Genomic DNA, 13,454 nt, shown 5'->3' with positions numbered 1-13,454 from the left:
TTTTTTTTCTGACCTGGAAACAGTTTAAAGGAAAGGTTATCTTCTATAAGTCATTGATAGTCTTCTTACTGCTATTTGTAAACTTATTTTAGATTGGAGATATTGTCTGCTTGGAGCCATGCATAATTTATAACAATCTCTGGCAAAACCTCAGAAGAGATATGCCCTTGTCTCAGGCGGACGTCAGAGGCGGGAGCAGCACCCAGTGAAAACACTCCCCCAGTGACTCTGGCAGAGGCACAGCCTCTGAGAGCTTTCTTCTTGAGGATTATGACACAGTTAAAAAGGAAAAAAGGGCGCCAGGCAAAGCAGAGTCACCAATGAAATTGGAGAGGGGCTCATTTGAGAACGTGGGGGTGACTGTGGACGCTGGAGCCCTTTGGCAGGACGGTGAAACTCTTCCAAATTGGGTGGAAGAAAAAGGAGAAGAAATGGCCCACGAAGTCAATCTGGATTCCCTCAAGGAGTTAGAACTCGAGGTCATTCTCCAGGTCCTGCACCGTGACCAGGCTGTTCAAAGCCTAGAGGAAGAAAGGATAAGGTGAGTCGTCTGCAGAGGGGCACACTCTGCAGACTGGGCTTTTTCTGCCCCAAGTCTGCTACTGCTTGGCTTTGGGCTACCTGCTTACTGGTTACTGCTCACTAACTGCTCGGCCCGAATGAAGGCGTGGGGGTGCTTATTTTTGCTATCAAACTAAACTTGGAAGGTGGTAAGAACAAAGGGAGGCTGCCCTTGCTCATCGTTTTGTGATGTTGCTGTCTGTCTGCTTGTCCTTTTCTCTGCTTTGGGGCAGTAATCCAAGGGGCACTTTCAAGTTTCTGGAAGTCCCCAAAAGAATGCTAAGAGTTCTCCCACCTTACTTTTGGTGTAACCTGAATACACCAGAAGGCAGTGTGGAAGAGCAAGTCTGATGGAATCCATTGCTCTCTTTTTTTCCTTTGGCCACCTTTGCTTCCGTGTTGGCTTTGAGGAAAGACAGAGCATACACACGAACCTGCTTAGCCTGTCCCTGACTACTTTGCCAACAAAGTTTCTTTCCTGTCTGTCTCTAAGATGCAGGAGCTATTTGATATGAATTAACACTTAATAAGGCAGTACTGGGTGGTATCAAAACTGTCCATGGGGCTGGGGTTGTGGCTCAGCGGTAGAGCGCTAGCCTCGCACGTGAGAGGTCCTGGGTTTGATCCTCAGCACCACATTAAAAAAATAAATTAATTAAATAAAGATATATAAAAAACAATATTTATAAAAAACTGTCCACTGTTAGTTGTTAAGGTCCATCTTTTTAAAATATATTGGTGCCTGTTTATCAATGTTTATGGGGGACAGGAAGTTTAGAAAATAAGAAGAGTGTGCTTACCATGTGCAAAGCCCTGGGTTCAATTCCCCCACCAAAAAGAAAAGAGAAAGCAAATGGAATGTGTTTTTAGTTTTGTTTTATATCCAAGGGCAGAACTCTTTTGAAGTCTGCCAAGAAAAACACAGAATGTAAAACTTTGGACAACCAAATGCTTGAGAAACAAGGAACATTTTCTGGTTAACTGGAAGGTACAGTGCTCTTTTTCCATCCTCCCTTGTGATTGCAAAGCTCTCAGAGTGTTCTTACTTGTAAACTTTCTTCCATTAGAAAACATAATATGCTGACAAAAATGGCATTTTCTTTGATGATTAAAGAGCTTTCAGTGATCTGGAGACATTTTGAACATTAATAAAGTTACATGGGTACCATGGCAAGGAACTCAGTCCCAGTGTTTCTAGGGCAAATACTGAAAGTTGCATTTTTTTTTTGAGAGAGAGAGAATTTTTAATATTTATTTTTGAGTTCTCGGCGGACACAACATCTTTGTTGGTATGTAGTGCTGAGGATCGACGAGCCAGACGAGCGCGCTACCACCTGAGCCACATTCCCAGCCCCTGAAAGTTGCATTTTAAAGTACCTTTCAGATGCAATCTTGTTTCTTCTCTTCTAAAACTAGGTAACAGAGACATTCCATGAACAAGTGCTCTGGTTAATGACAATTTGGGGGGGGGGATATAAAACAGTGTCCCTTTCCACTCTGGCTGTTGTCTAGAGGAGTTAGGGGCTGGAAGTGCACTGATCACCTGTTAAAAACAAAGTAGCAAAAGCATAGAATCGGTTAAATAATTTTATCGAGTAACTTGCACCTATAGCAGAGATGTGTGCTCTATGATTATGGATCTTTCGATGCCTTGCTTATTAGAATGGATGCCCTATTCTGTGTCTTTTTTCTTCTTTCGCTGTTCTTGGGCACACAAGGCTGAACCTACAACAAAAGTAGCAGCTAGCTCCTCTACGCTAGGCGAATACTTATGCTTTGCCACGTAATCCCTGCAGACACCTGGGTGGTAAGCTTGACATCTGCTTCACAGTTCAGAGAACCCTGAGTCTCAGCTCCAAGGGTTGCGGTGGAAACCCAAGGATGTCGGATGCCAAAGCCCTTTCCTATGCCACAGGCAGCGGGCGGGGTACTGTGGGCTCTGCCCTGTAGCCTGGCATTCCATGCAGCCCTATCTTGTTTGGCTCTGTGGGCCACAGGAAACTGAAAACACACCTGCAGCATCTCCGGTGGAAAGGAGCCAGGAACTCTAGCCATGAGTACAAGGAGAAGTGCTGTGCACGCTGCCAGCGGGCCTTGGGGCTGCTGCTGAACCGGGGGACCGTGTGCCTGGGCTGCAGCCACCGTGTGTGCTCTGAGTGCCGTGTGTTCCTGGGGAGGAGCTCCACCTGGAAGTGCACGGTGTGCTTCGAGGAAAGGTGAGCATCTCCAGGGGTCAGATCGCTCCACTACCAGGCCTCACAGAGGCCTGAAACAACCCTTTAATAAAGTGCAGCCATTCCTCAAACCAATTGATAGATGCTTCCAGAGTGCCCAAAGTGGCTTGGGGGTCCTTTTATTTTGAAAAAAAAAACTGTTATATTAAAAAGTTTTTTTTGTTGTTGTTAATTTATAGCAGTTTGTCAGGCTACCGAGGGATTAACCCTGGAGTTCAGATTCATCTGGACCACTTGACTAGGGCCTTAATTTATCTTCCTCAGTGAAAATGGAGTGAATGGGGCATAGGGAATGTGAGGGGGAGCCTGTGCACCTTTCAACGAGGCCTCTCTGCAGGAGGCTAGCTGGACTGTATTTGATACTCAGATAAAGAACTGGATTTGGTTCCTATTGGTGAAATACTGAATCTGTGTTCATTTTAACCTTTTGGTGGTAAGGTTCTTAAACAAATTTTAACATAGAATTGGTGTTTTTGAGCTGCCTGTTTTGAAAATGGCAACATATTGATTTGCCTTGGATCAGTATCATTCAAAGCAAGAATGGGCAAGTCATGGATTCCTTGAAAACATAGGAGGGGTCTCTTTTGGGGGAGAGGGTGAAAAAGGACACCATGGAGCTTACCAGAAGGAGGAATGTGAGGCATTGTCAATATGGAGAGTAATCAGAGACCTGAAAAATGACGTCTAAATGTGTACAGGTGGCCCAGGGACAGAGTGGAGAGTTGCTCACACAGTGGGGATGGTGTCTAGGCTCTCTCTCCTAAACCAGGAGGGCTGTCTTTACCTGATACCCTGACATTAATCTACTTAATTTCCCGTCCCTTTGCAAGGTGTAATGTATTTCAGTTATTCAACCAAAGAGAAAAGTGGTTCAACCTGATCTCCTTGCTGAATTCTACAGCAGCTCACCACGTCGCCCTGACTTCCATTAGTCACCCTTGTTTCTTTGGTTGGCTGGAGTCTGAGCCTTCTAGGCTTTTCTTAGCTCAAGAGTGAAAACCAAAGCCCCTACTATGAGCTGCCCTGGACACATGGATGTTGAAGCAGGCCTGGGGCCCTCAGGAGAGCAGATGACAATTCCAATCATCTCTAGGAAGGTCTAAATACCTTCTTCCCCATTTCAATCAATGCTCTAGATTTGAAATTTAGTACTCAGTGGCTCAGGAGGCTGAGGCAGGAAGGCCAGCCTCAGCAATTTAGCAAGGTCCTAAGCAACTTAGTGAGACCCTGACTCAAAATTAAAAAAAAAAAAATGTGGATGGGGTGCTGTGGATGTAGCTCAGTGGTTAACTGTGCCTGGGTTCAATCCCTGGCATGAAAGAAAGGGAGAGGGAGAAGAAGAGGGAGAGGGAGAGATAGAATTAGAGAGATAGAGAGCATGAGAGAGAGAAAGAGAGAGAGAGAGAGAGAGAGAGAGAGAGAGAGAGAGAGAGAGAGAAAAGAAAGAAAGAAGAAAGAAAGAAAGAAATTAATTTGATAAACCTTGCCTGGTGAGACTCAAGATCCCTCAGTAGTTTTTCATCTTCTCATGATTAAGTGTAAATTAAAAATCAAAACAGGAGTTTAGAGGCTGAGGCAACTCTCAGGAAGCTGACCCATCTTGAAATCTCTGTCCTAGAGGGCATGATGCCCAGGCATTGTAACTCTCTAAGTACATGAAATGTCATTTCTAAAACCCCAGTTTCCTTATTTTGAAATAAGGGTGTTTTCAAAATACCTGAGGTAATTGCATCACTGAGTGGTGGGGATGGGGGTGGGTTGTTAATCTGCGCCTGCCTTCTTCCTTTGGCTCTGCCCCTTCTTCACGGCCCTCGTCCTCTCTCCAGCTTTGTCCTTTCTGGCTGCCCTCCTGGTTCAGGACCAAAGACAAGGCTTTGTAAAACTTCAGAAGGCTGTTTGACGTTCCTCGCTGCCTCCCCCTGGGACCTGAGAAATCCTCTTGACCCCACTCATTTTTCTCCCCTGCTTCTCCCTCAGCTTGAGGCTCCTTTTTCAGGAAGAAGTGCTTTGAGGACAGGATGAGGGGGGAAAGTTTTTAAATTCAGGAATGGGGAGCTCTGGGGTAGCAATTAAAAATACAGACCAACTTACAGATTGTTGTAAAGCAAAAGGCCTGTGAGCTGTGCTGGCCTGGGCTGTGTGGTAGGCCCAGGGGACATGTTTATAGGGCTTCTGCTTTCAGGGAAAGACCTCTCTTGGAGGACTGCCATCGCAGAGCTGCTGGGGGTGGGGAGCTCAGAGGAGCTCTGAGGAGGGAGAGAAGAGGCGGATTTCTAGACCATCCGTAGCTGGAGTACTCCTTCAGCTTTATTTAAACCTTCCAACAATCCCAAGTGGGAGCTACTACCCTCATTCTCATTTTGTGGAGGAGAAAGGGGAGGCTGAGACATAATATAGTGTGTCCTGGAGCCCAGGTCCCCTCTGAGTCCTCACTGTGGCCACCTGCTGGGATACTTGCGTGGGAGGGCAGAGTCTTCAAAGCTACTCAAACAGCTGTGTCCCCCGCAGCAGGAATGGAGGGTGAGCAAAGGCTCTTTACTCCATGAAAACCCTACCAAGAGTGTTATTCTGCTGGGTGGACTCAAGAGGCGGAAGATGAAGGTAAAGGGCAATGAGAAGGTCCCTGCGGTGAAGAGCACCCAGTGGGAGCCTGGTACTGGAGTGGTGGGGACCCGAGAGGCAGTTCAAAAAGGGGTGAGGGAACTCGGCTGCAGGGACGAGAGGGAAGAGTGGAGCCTGCTCTGAGGCCTGGCCAAGCAGTGAGCAGCTAGCTTTGCAGCAGTCTTAAGGCTTCAGAGAACCAGAGGAAACAGAGAAGGGGGAGAGGAGCAACAGGGAGAACTCGGTGAAGGAAGAGGAGGTGGAGAGGGCTCCAAGAAGCTGGCTGAACGTTGCTTTCTGCAGTGAGAGGGCAGGTGTGGTCCTCGGCAGGTGCCCACCAGAAGAAGGTGACTCCAGTAGGAAGGGTGTGCTTGGGGAGAAGGAAGACGGAAAGCAGACAGAAGCATGAACCTACCCTGGCTTAACACTTGGGTTCCCTTCCTTGGAATTTATTGAGAGTTTCTACTGTGAAATGGCCCAACTTTGATGGTGCAAATGGGAGGAAGGGTAGAGAGGGTACATGGGGGCGGGAAAGACAGTGGAATAAGATGGACATCAATACCCTAGGTACATGTGTGACTGCACATATGGTGTGACCTACATCGTGTACAACCAGAGAAATGTAAAGTTGTGTTGCAATTGTGTACAATGAATCAAAATGCATTCTGCTGTCATATATACCTAATTAAAAATAATTAATTAATTTAAAAAATGAAATGGCCCAAGATAAAACTATGTTGAAATGTCAGGGAGACTAAGCTATTTATTTGCTTGTTTTTGCTCATTATATATATATATATATATATATATATATATATATAATTTATTTATTTATTTTGGGGTACTGGGATTTATTTTTGGGTACTGGGTATTGAACTCAGAGGCACTCAGCCACTGAATCCCATCCCCAGCCCTATTTTGTATTTTATTTAGAGACAAAGTCTCATGGAGTTGCTTAACACCTTGCTGTTGCTGAGGCTGACTTTGATCCTCCTGTCTCAGCCTCCTGAGTCACTGGGATTGCAGGCATATACCACTACGCCAAGCTGCTCATTTAAAAAAAAAAAAAGAAAATTATTATTTTTTTTAGTTGTAATTGGACACAATACCTTAATTTTATTTATTTATTTTTTTATGGGGTGCTGAGGATTGAACTGAGGGCCTTGCATGTGCTAGGCGAGCACTCCACTACTGAGCCACAACCCCAGCCCCATTTTTTTTTAAAGGTAAGATTGAACTTGGTGACTTAGGTTTGTACTGATTTTTTTTTCTTCTTAAATAATGTTCTAGGGCTGGGGATATGGCTCAGTGAGAGCACTTGTCAAGCATGCATGTGGCCTTGGGTTCCATCCCCAAGACTGCAAAAAAAAAAAAAATTCTTTATGCAGTGGCTTCAAATTCCACTTGTCTGAGAGATATCTGCTCATCTCTGAGGTACAAGATTGCCGAGGAATTGCTATCACATAGGCTCTTTCACTTGCTTTGTAATTGGCTATGACCTAACAGATTCATTCTTCAGATATTTGTGAGTATGCTCCTGTTTCATTTGAGAATATGTATCATACATTTACAAATTCTCAAGAGGTTATTACGTATATTTATCATTATTATTACTATTATTATTTTGTAGTGCTGAGGGTGGAACCTGGGGTCTTGTGTATGTGATACGCAAGTGCTTTACCACTGAGCTGCACCCCTGACCCCAGAGTTTGTTTTGCTTTGTTTTCATTGGGATATTTTGCTGGTAGTGAGACTTCTTTGGTCTGATTAGGTTCAAAACTTGTTGCTCAAGAAATTCTCCATGTTTTCAATATTTTAACAATATATGTGCCACTGAACTTTTATAAGACAATGAGAAGATTTTAGACTAAGGTTTCAATTTGCAGCAGGTTCACGGTGTTTTCTTAGTTACTCGGGTGCCTCTGGTGCCACAGCTGGTGCCAATGGGGAGCAGCATAATGCTCAGCTGGAAACAGACCCAGACCTTGATCTTGGCACTTCATCACCTCAGTTCTCAGGTTCTCAGTCCTGAGGTGTTGCAGAGCAGAAATGGTGAACGTACATCTTGGAATTTATCATAAGGGATTTAATTTGGCTCAGGTGCCTTTTTGATTAGGATTTGGAGGTAAGCGTGTTGTCATTGTATTTTCTACATTGCATGGGAGAATTTTTATGGAAAATCATGCAATGTTTCAATAATGGTTCTATAACAAAATTATTTCCTGCTTAAAATAAAACTTTCAGAGGTTAGAAAATGTACTCCTGATTTCACAAGGGAAGAGCTTTGTCTTTGCTGTACAGGTTTCGGTCTTGCTGAACTAGATTGCACCAAGGAATACTCTATGGCTCCACTCACCTAGATCCTTGGCCCAAGATTTTTTAATTTTTAATTTTTGTTTGTTTTTGTTTTATTTTGGTACTAGGAATTGAACCTAGGGGTGATTTACCATTGAGTTACATCCCTAGACCTTTTTATTTATTTATTTGTATTTTGAGATAGGATTTGCTTAACTTCTGAGGTTCCTGCTAAGTTGCTGAAGCTGGCCTCCAGCTTGCATCCTTCTGCCTTAACCTCCTGAGTCCCTGGGTTACAGGTGGGTGCCTCCGCACCCGGTAATATATGGTGTTTCTTAGTTCTGACCTAGCACTGACATCTGTTTTAGTTTTTGCATACAGCGTGCCTATTTTACTTAGTATATGTGCATTGTTTTCTTAGGAACATGGTAGATGATCACAATATTCTTTTTATGCATGTACTGAATGTAATGATTATTTTGTTATTCGACACCTTATAATACCAAAACAAGCAGTAAAAACGTGGACATTTATGGAATACTTTTTTGGGAAAAAAGCTTATTTTGTACTTGCTGAAGAGAATGTTTTCATAGTATTACGTATGTCATTCTTGCTGAAAGTCCTATTCATTCTGTGGTCAGCACTTGATTAGTCAGGGCAAGTCCTGCCTTTAAAATAACTTTCTGAGAATTAGTAAGCTTCCTGTTTCATTGTGTCTTTTACCATCTCTAAGTTGAAGGTCAGCCTCAGGAGGCAGCGTTCCAGGCTGGCACAGTGCATGGTAGCCAAGTGCTGGAGTTGGGAGGATGCTGGGAGGCTGGCTGTTCCTTTTAGGTCAGGTTCTTACGAGAATTTCCACAGTAAATTGTGCACAGCCCATTCCCATACCAAGTACATGCAGTGTGTGATTCATAGATTTCAGATGCTTCGTCTTCTGCTCCTTTAAAGCAGATATTTCAGAATCAACATTATTAAGCCCACGTTCTGTTGAAAGAAGACAGCCCCTGGGTTTCTGCCTAATGGCAAAACTGACCCTTGTGATTGTCCTCTCAAGTCCCTCCTCCCTCTGTGATGTTTGGCGATGTAGGGGACTAGGATTGGGGGGTGCCTTTTTCAGATTCAAATTACACTGTGGTTTTGGAAACGAACAAAGTGTTCCTTTAAAAGGAAATGCTCGAGCTTGCCAATCTGCTATGCACTCGGTTATCAATATTTCCGTATTTGTAACTATGGTGTTGAAGTCAGCTGATAAGAAAACAGTAATTCCTTCTCCCTTTCAAAATGGGAAAGAAAGAAAGAAAGAAAGAAAGAAAGAAAGAAAGAAAGAAAGAAAGAAAGAAAGAAAGAAAGAAGAAAATTGTAACAAAGAACTGAAACTGTAACCTTGAAGGGAGTTCCCCAAGCAGTGGTTACTTTATATTTAATTTCAAAGGAATTCTCAGGCTCCACAATCTGGCACTGGTAAATTTGTTACTTTTATGCTTGGAAAAGTACTCTGACTTGGTAAGGGCAGTCCAAAATGGTGATTCTAAGGTGTTTTGTTTTCTGACAAAAGAGACTGGCCCATGGTTCTGAGAAGACTATGAGTTGCAGTGTGGACCCATCAAGTTCGCCATGACTGTGGGATAGGAGGTCCATTTGGAGCTATTTGTGAGCAGGGGAAGGGGCTGGCCGCTGCATGAGGCAGGGCTTGAGGTCTGGTTTGGGAAGTTGGTGGTAGAGGCTGGGGTGGAGGCCGTGAGTGCACTCGGAAGAAGCCGGTGGGGTGGCAGGAAGAGGAAAGCAGAGGAGGAGATCTCCCTGGAGACTCCTTCAAGTTCAGAGCCCCAGTGATGAGAGTGTGTGTGTGTGTGTGTGTGTGTGTGTGTGTGTGTTTAATATTTTTGTTGTCTGTTGTCAACGGACCTTTATTTTATTTACTTATATGCAGTGCTGAGAATTGAACCCAGCGCCTCGCACATGCTAGGCACTGAGCCATCACCCTGGCCCTTAGAATATGTTTTTGATCCATTGAATTAATGGGCTTGGCAGGAAGATGTATGGGAACTATTAAAAAAAAAAAAAAGAGTACAGAGGAGTGGAGGAAGGCATCCGTGGGCGCTGAGCGACAGGCAGGTCAGGGTCAGAGGGCAGCCGTGCTGGTGAAGCTGGAGTGGGGGACGGCTGCTGCTTTTGAAGGAAGGGCGTGGGCAAGTGATGCCGAGCGAGTTCGTGGACACTTACTGGCTGTAGAAATCTCACTGGAGTGTGGCTCTGCGGATCATGACAGGGCCACATCCTATGTGATTCTTGGTGTGATCCCAGTGAACATGTTGTAGAAATAATTTTAATCGTCTTGCCCATCATTTTTGAGATATCTGTATTCCTCAGTTATCACTTTTAATGATATCGAGCTCCTCCTCCCAGGATCACTTGTTACTGTCTTGCTTTATAATTATTTGTCCTACAAGTGTGCTAAGCCAGCTGCACTTTGACTCCTGGAGAGCCTGTCGCCCGTCTTGGAGGTCATGATTTCCCAGTTCACATAGTCCTTATTTTGATTCATTTTCCATCAGCTGTAGTGCTTTCTCAAGATTTTTTCCCCAGGAAGAGCACATGGTCTAAAGATGTGTTTTCTAAACTCATCGTTTATATTCTTATACTATATATTTTTTCATATCTGAGAGTGCTTCCTAGTGACTTTCCTTCATGAGCAGTGACTTCTCTGGGTTTTAAAATCCTGGACTGCAACCTTTTAATCAAAGATTTGCAACAAATGCATCCTCATTATATTTTGAAATTTAACATTATAGAGACGTCAGGGGTATTTTAAAATTTTTATTTATCATTTGGTTTCTATGCATTAGAGACATTGTTCCCCCCCACCCACCACCCGCATCCTTGTTATTAAAAATAGTTCCTAAAGTGTGTCTAGGAATAAGTCTCTTCAACTGATTTCCCCCTCCCCCCTTTTTTTCTTGAGATCGGAGTCTCCCAATGTCACTGAGGCTGGGCTCCAGTGACCCTCCTCCTCAGCCTCCCCAGTGGCTGGGGCGACTGGCATGTACCCCCTCATCCAGCTTCTCCACAGTGTTTGTTGTGGAATAAGAAATGTTCCTTCGGGCTGATTATTCAGCCCTGAGAATTTGTTTATCAACCTCTTAACGGTTTCTTTGATGGGAACTGACTGTTCTGGTTATTCTTCGATGCCACCTGACTGGTTCCTTCAGTGATAATGTCTGACGGGTAGGTCAGCCTTGTCCTGCTATTGTTGGGTCTTCTCTGCAGCGTGTCAGGTCTCCTGCAGGTCTGGAGGCGCCTGGCTGAGCGGCCTCTCTCTGCTCCTGCTGGGCACTTCTCTCTGCCGTGGCCCTGTTAGTTTCCTAGACCCTCCTCCTCTCTAGCCTGGCTTCTCCTATCTTTTTCACAATGGTGGTGTGACATGTTTGTGAAGACCGGTGATTCCCTTAGTGCGCAGGTTCAGCATGGCCACTTCTCTGTCTCCCAGACGCCACATCTCCTGCCCCAGGCATTTTGTCTGATGCTCTTACTGTCTCCTCAGACCCCCAGCTGCGGCTGCCCGGCATAAGCCTTCCTCCCTGTGCCGCTCTCATGGCCCCTCGGGTGATGTGGGAAGGTGGATTGGCACCTGGCACCTGGCACCTGGCCCAGTTCCCACAGTGCAGGCCTTGACCCACCACAGCTCTGTCAGGCTGCAGTAGAGTTTCTCTTATTTCATCAACTAGATGTAGCAAACCAGAAGTCACAGCCCCAGACTCACTCTCGTAATCAGAGACTCAGGCAGCCCAGTCCTTGTTGCTTTTTGCACCGAGTTTAATACTGATCAATGCCTCACAGTGGGCCGTGGGTTCACCACGGTGCTGCCCCTCCCTGCCATGGTGCCAGCCACTTCCTCCTCCTGGTGCCTGAGTGTGTCCCCCACCCCACACGTTTCTAGGGCATGACACATGCTAAACTTCAGAGCACCCTGCTGTGGGCTCTACCCATCAGGCTCCCACCTCATCACTGGTTCTCAGGGTGCCCCCTGCAGAGGGGCACCTTCACAGTGCCTGCGGCTGTGATTGGCATGGGTTGTGACTGGGGGCTTGCCTGTCTCTGAAGTTAAGGAAAGGACAGTTATAAATGTTTTGCAAGAACTGTTGGTAGCAGCTCGATGAGATCATTTCTTTATCTTCATCTAGATTCTCTGACTCTCCATAGTTACTCAGGATTGGTCTCTTTTCTTGTAAGAAAGTCAAAATCAGATCAGATGCGCTTCTGGAAAAACCCCACTGGTTTGTAACTGCAAAGCATCTGAGATACAAGATTATTTGAGGTAAAAGCTTTCAACTGTGTGCACACACAGGTCTGTTCTAGCTGGGAATCCCCAAGCAGTTGGACAAACTAGCAGTTAGATTTTTCTCAGTTTTACAATCCATCTTCTTTATTTGGCTATTTTCAGCTCATGCATCTGATGAGCCTCCAGGGCCCTCTTAAGAGCTCTCTGGAGGATTCCTTGCCATTGGGGCACTGGTGGAAAAGCAGATCTGCACAGATGGACTTTTGCAGATAGTCAATGAATTCTGATTATGCAAACCAACTTTCCACCTCTTGCATTGACTGATGAAAATACCTTAATATTTAATACACTCACTTTTCTTTTCCTTTTTTGTACCAGGGATTGAACTCATAGGAACTTAATCACTTAGCCATATCCCCAGCACCACCTTTTTTTGTATTTTATTTAGAGACAAAGTCTCACTGAATTTCTTAGGGCCTCACTAAATTGCTGAGACTGGCTTTGAACTCAAAATCCTCCTGCCTCAGCCTCCAGAGCCATAGGGATTACAGGCATGTGCCAGTGCGCCTGCATATGTTCACTTTTCTTGGTGTATAAGGCACAGGTGCCATAGCTTATGCCTCTGCAGATGCAAGTAACTTAGATGCAAAATAAAATTGCATTCCAACATGTGGCTCACTGGTAATAGTAGTGAGATCAAATAGCTTTCTGTTAGGATCCTCTATTCTCCTTAGCATTTGTTGAACGTCTGTGGACTAGAATTTTGCGTAGTGCTCTTCAACAATTGTTTCTTTTTTGCTGATGAAATTACAGCATTCGCAGGGTCAAGACCATGAAGGTGGATGCTGAAACCTCCAGAAACACCATCTGTGCACCAGGTGCTTGGCTACGATTCTTCTAAGAATCCTCCTGCAGGGGACTGCCTAGTTAGTGGAAGGGTGGTCCTCTGACTCCACAGCTCCTGCTCTCTCCACACCCCATGTGTTTGCCTTTTGAGATGCATTTATGGATTGATTGAAAATTTTTAAATAAGCAAGTCATGATTTTACCTGAGAGTGTTGACCTACTAAAAGTGTTGACCTACTAAGCTCTTAACATGTTTCAAGAAGCTCTCCTGGCCCAATTCTGATTTAATCATCTGGGAAGAGGCATCAAAGGCTTCCTTTGGTTACTGTCATGAGTCATGCCACCCTGGGTTGGCCCTGGGGGGACAGAGACTTCAGAATTGACTTGCTTCTCCCATAGACAAGAGTTGCTTTGTGGTCCTCCATCTGAAACTCAGGTCACGTGTAGACAGGAGTCCTTATAAAAGTCATTATGGAGTAATTGCTTATATAATGGCTAGTTCTGTCTGAAGGGGTGACAGGGGTATAGCTCAAAGCTAGCAGTCAGAGGAAATGGCCTCCAGTGCAAAAGTCAGTGGTCTTCATGTAGCTTAGGATGGTGGTGGGTTTTTTAAATTAATTAATTAGTTTTACAGTAGA

At 44.8% G+C, this 13,454-nt stretch overlaps 1 protein-coding gene across 3 annotated transcripts in view; it reads left to right on the top strand.

Moving 5' to 3' along the window:
* Positions 1-431: 431 nt before the first annotated feature.
* Positions 432-13,454, top strand: part of Sytl3 (synaptotagmin like 3) — a 60,213-nt gene continuing 47,190 nt past the window's right edge. For all 3 annotated transcript variants that reach the window (XM_026393851.2, XM_026393850.2, XM_077801976.1), the window contains exons 1-2: positions 432-541; positions 2,559-2,777. In XM_026393851.2, the coding sequence (XP_026249636.2) occupies positions 432-541; positions 2,559-2,777 (329 nt within the window). The remainder of the gene's footprint in view (positions 542-2,558; positions 2,778-13,454) is intronic.

Source organism: Urocitellus parryii, chromosome 8 (assembly GCF_045843805.1).
Source record: "Urocitellus parryii isolate mUroPar1 chromosome 8, mUroPar1.hap1, whole genome shotgun sequence".
NCBI lineage: Eukaryota > Metazoa > Chordata > Mammalia > Rodentia > Sciuridae > Urocitellus > Urocitellus parryii.
The sequence above is the reverse complement of the archived record's forward strand: the minus strand, read 5'-3'. Positions and strand labels throughout refer to the sequence as shown.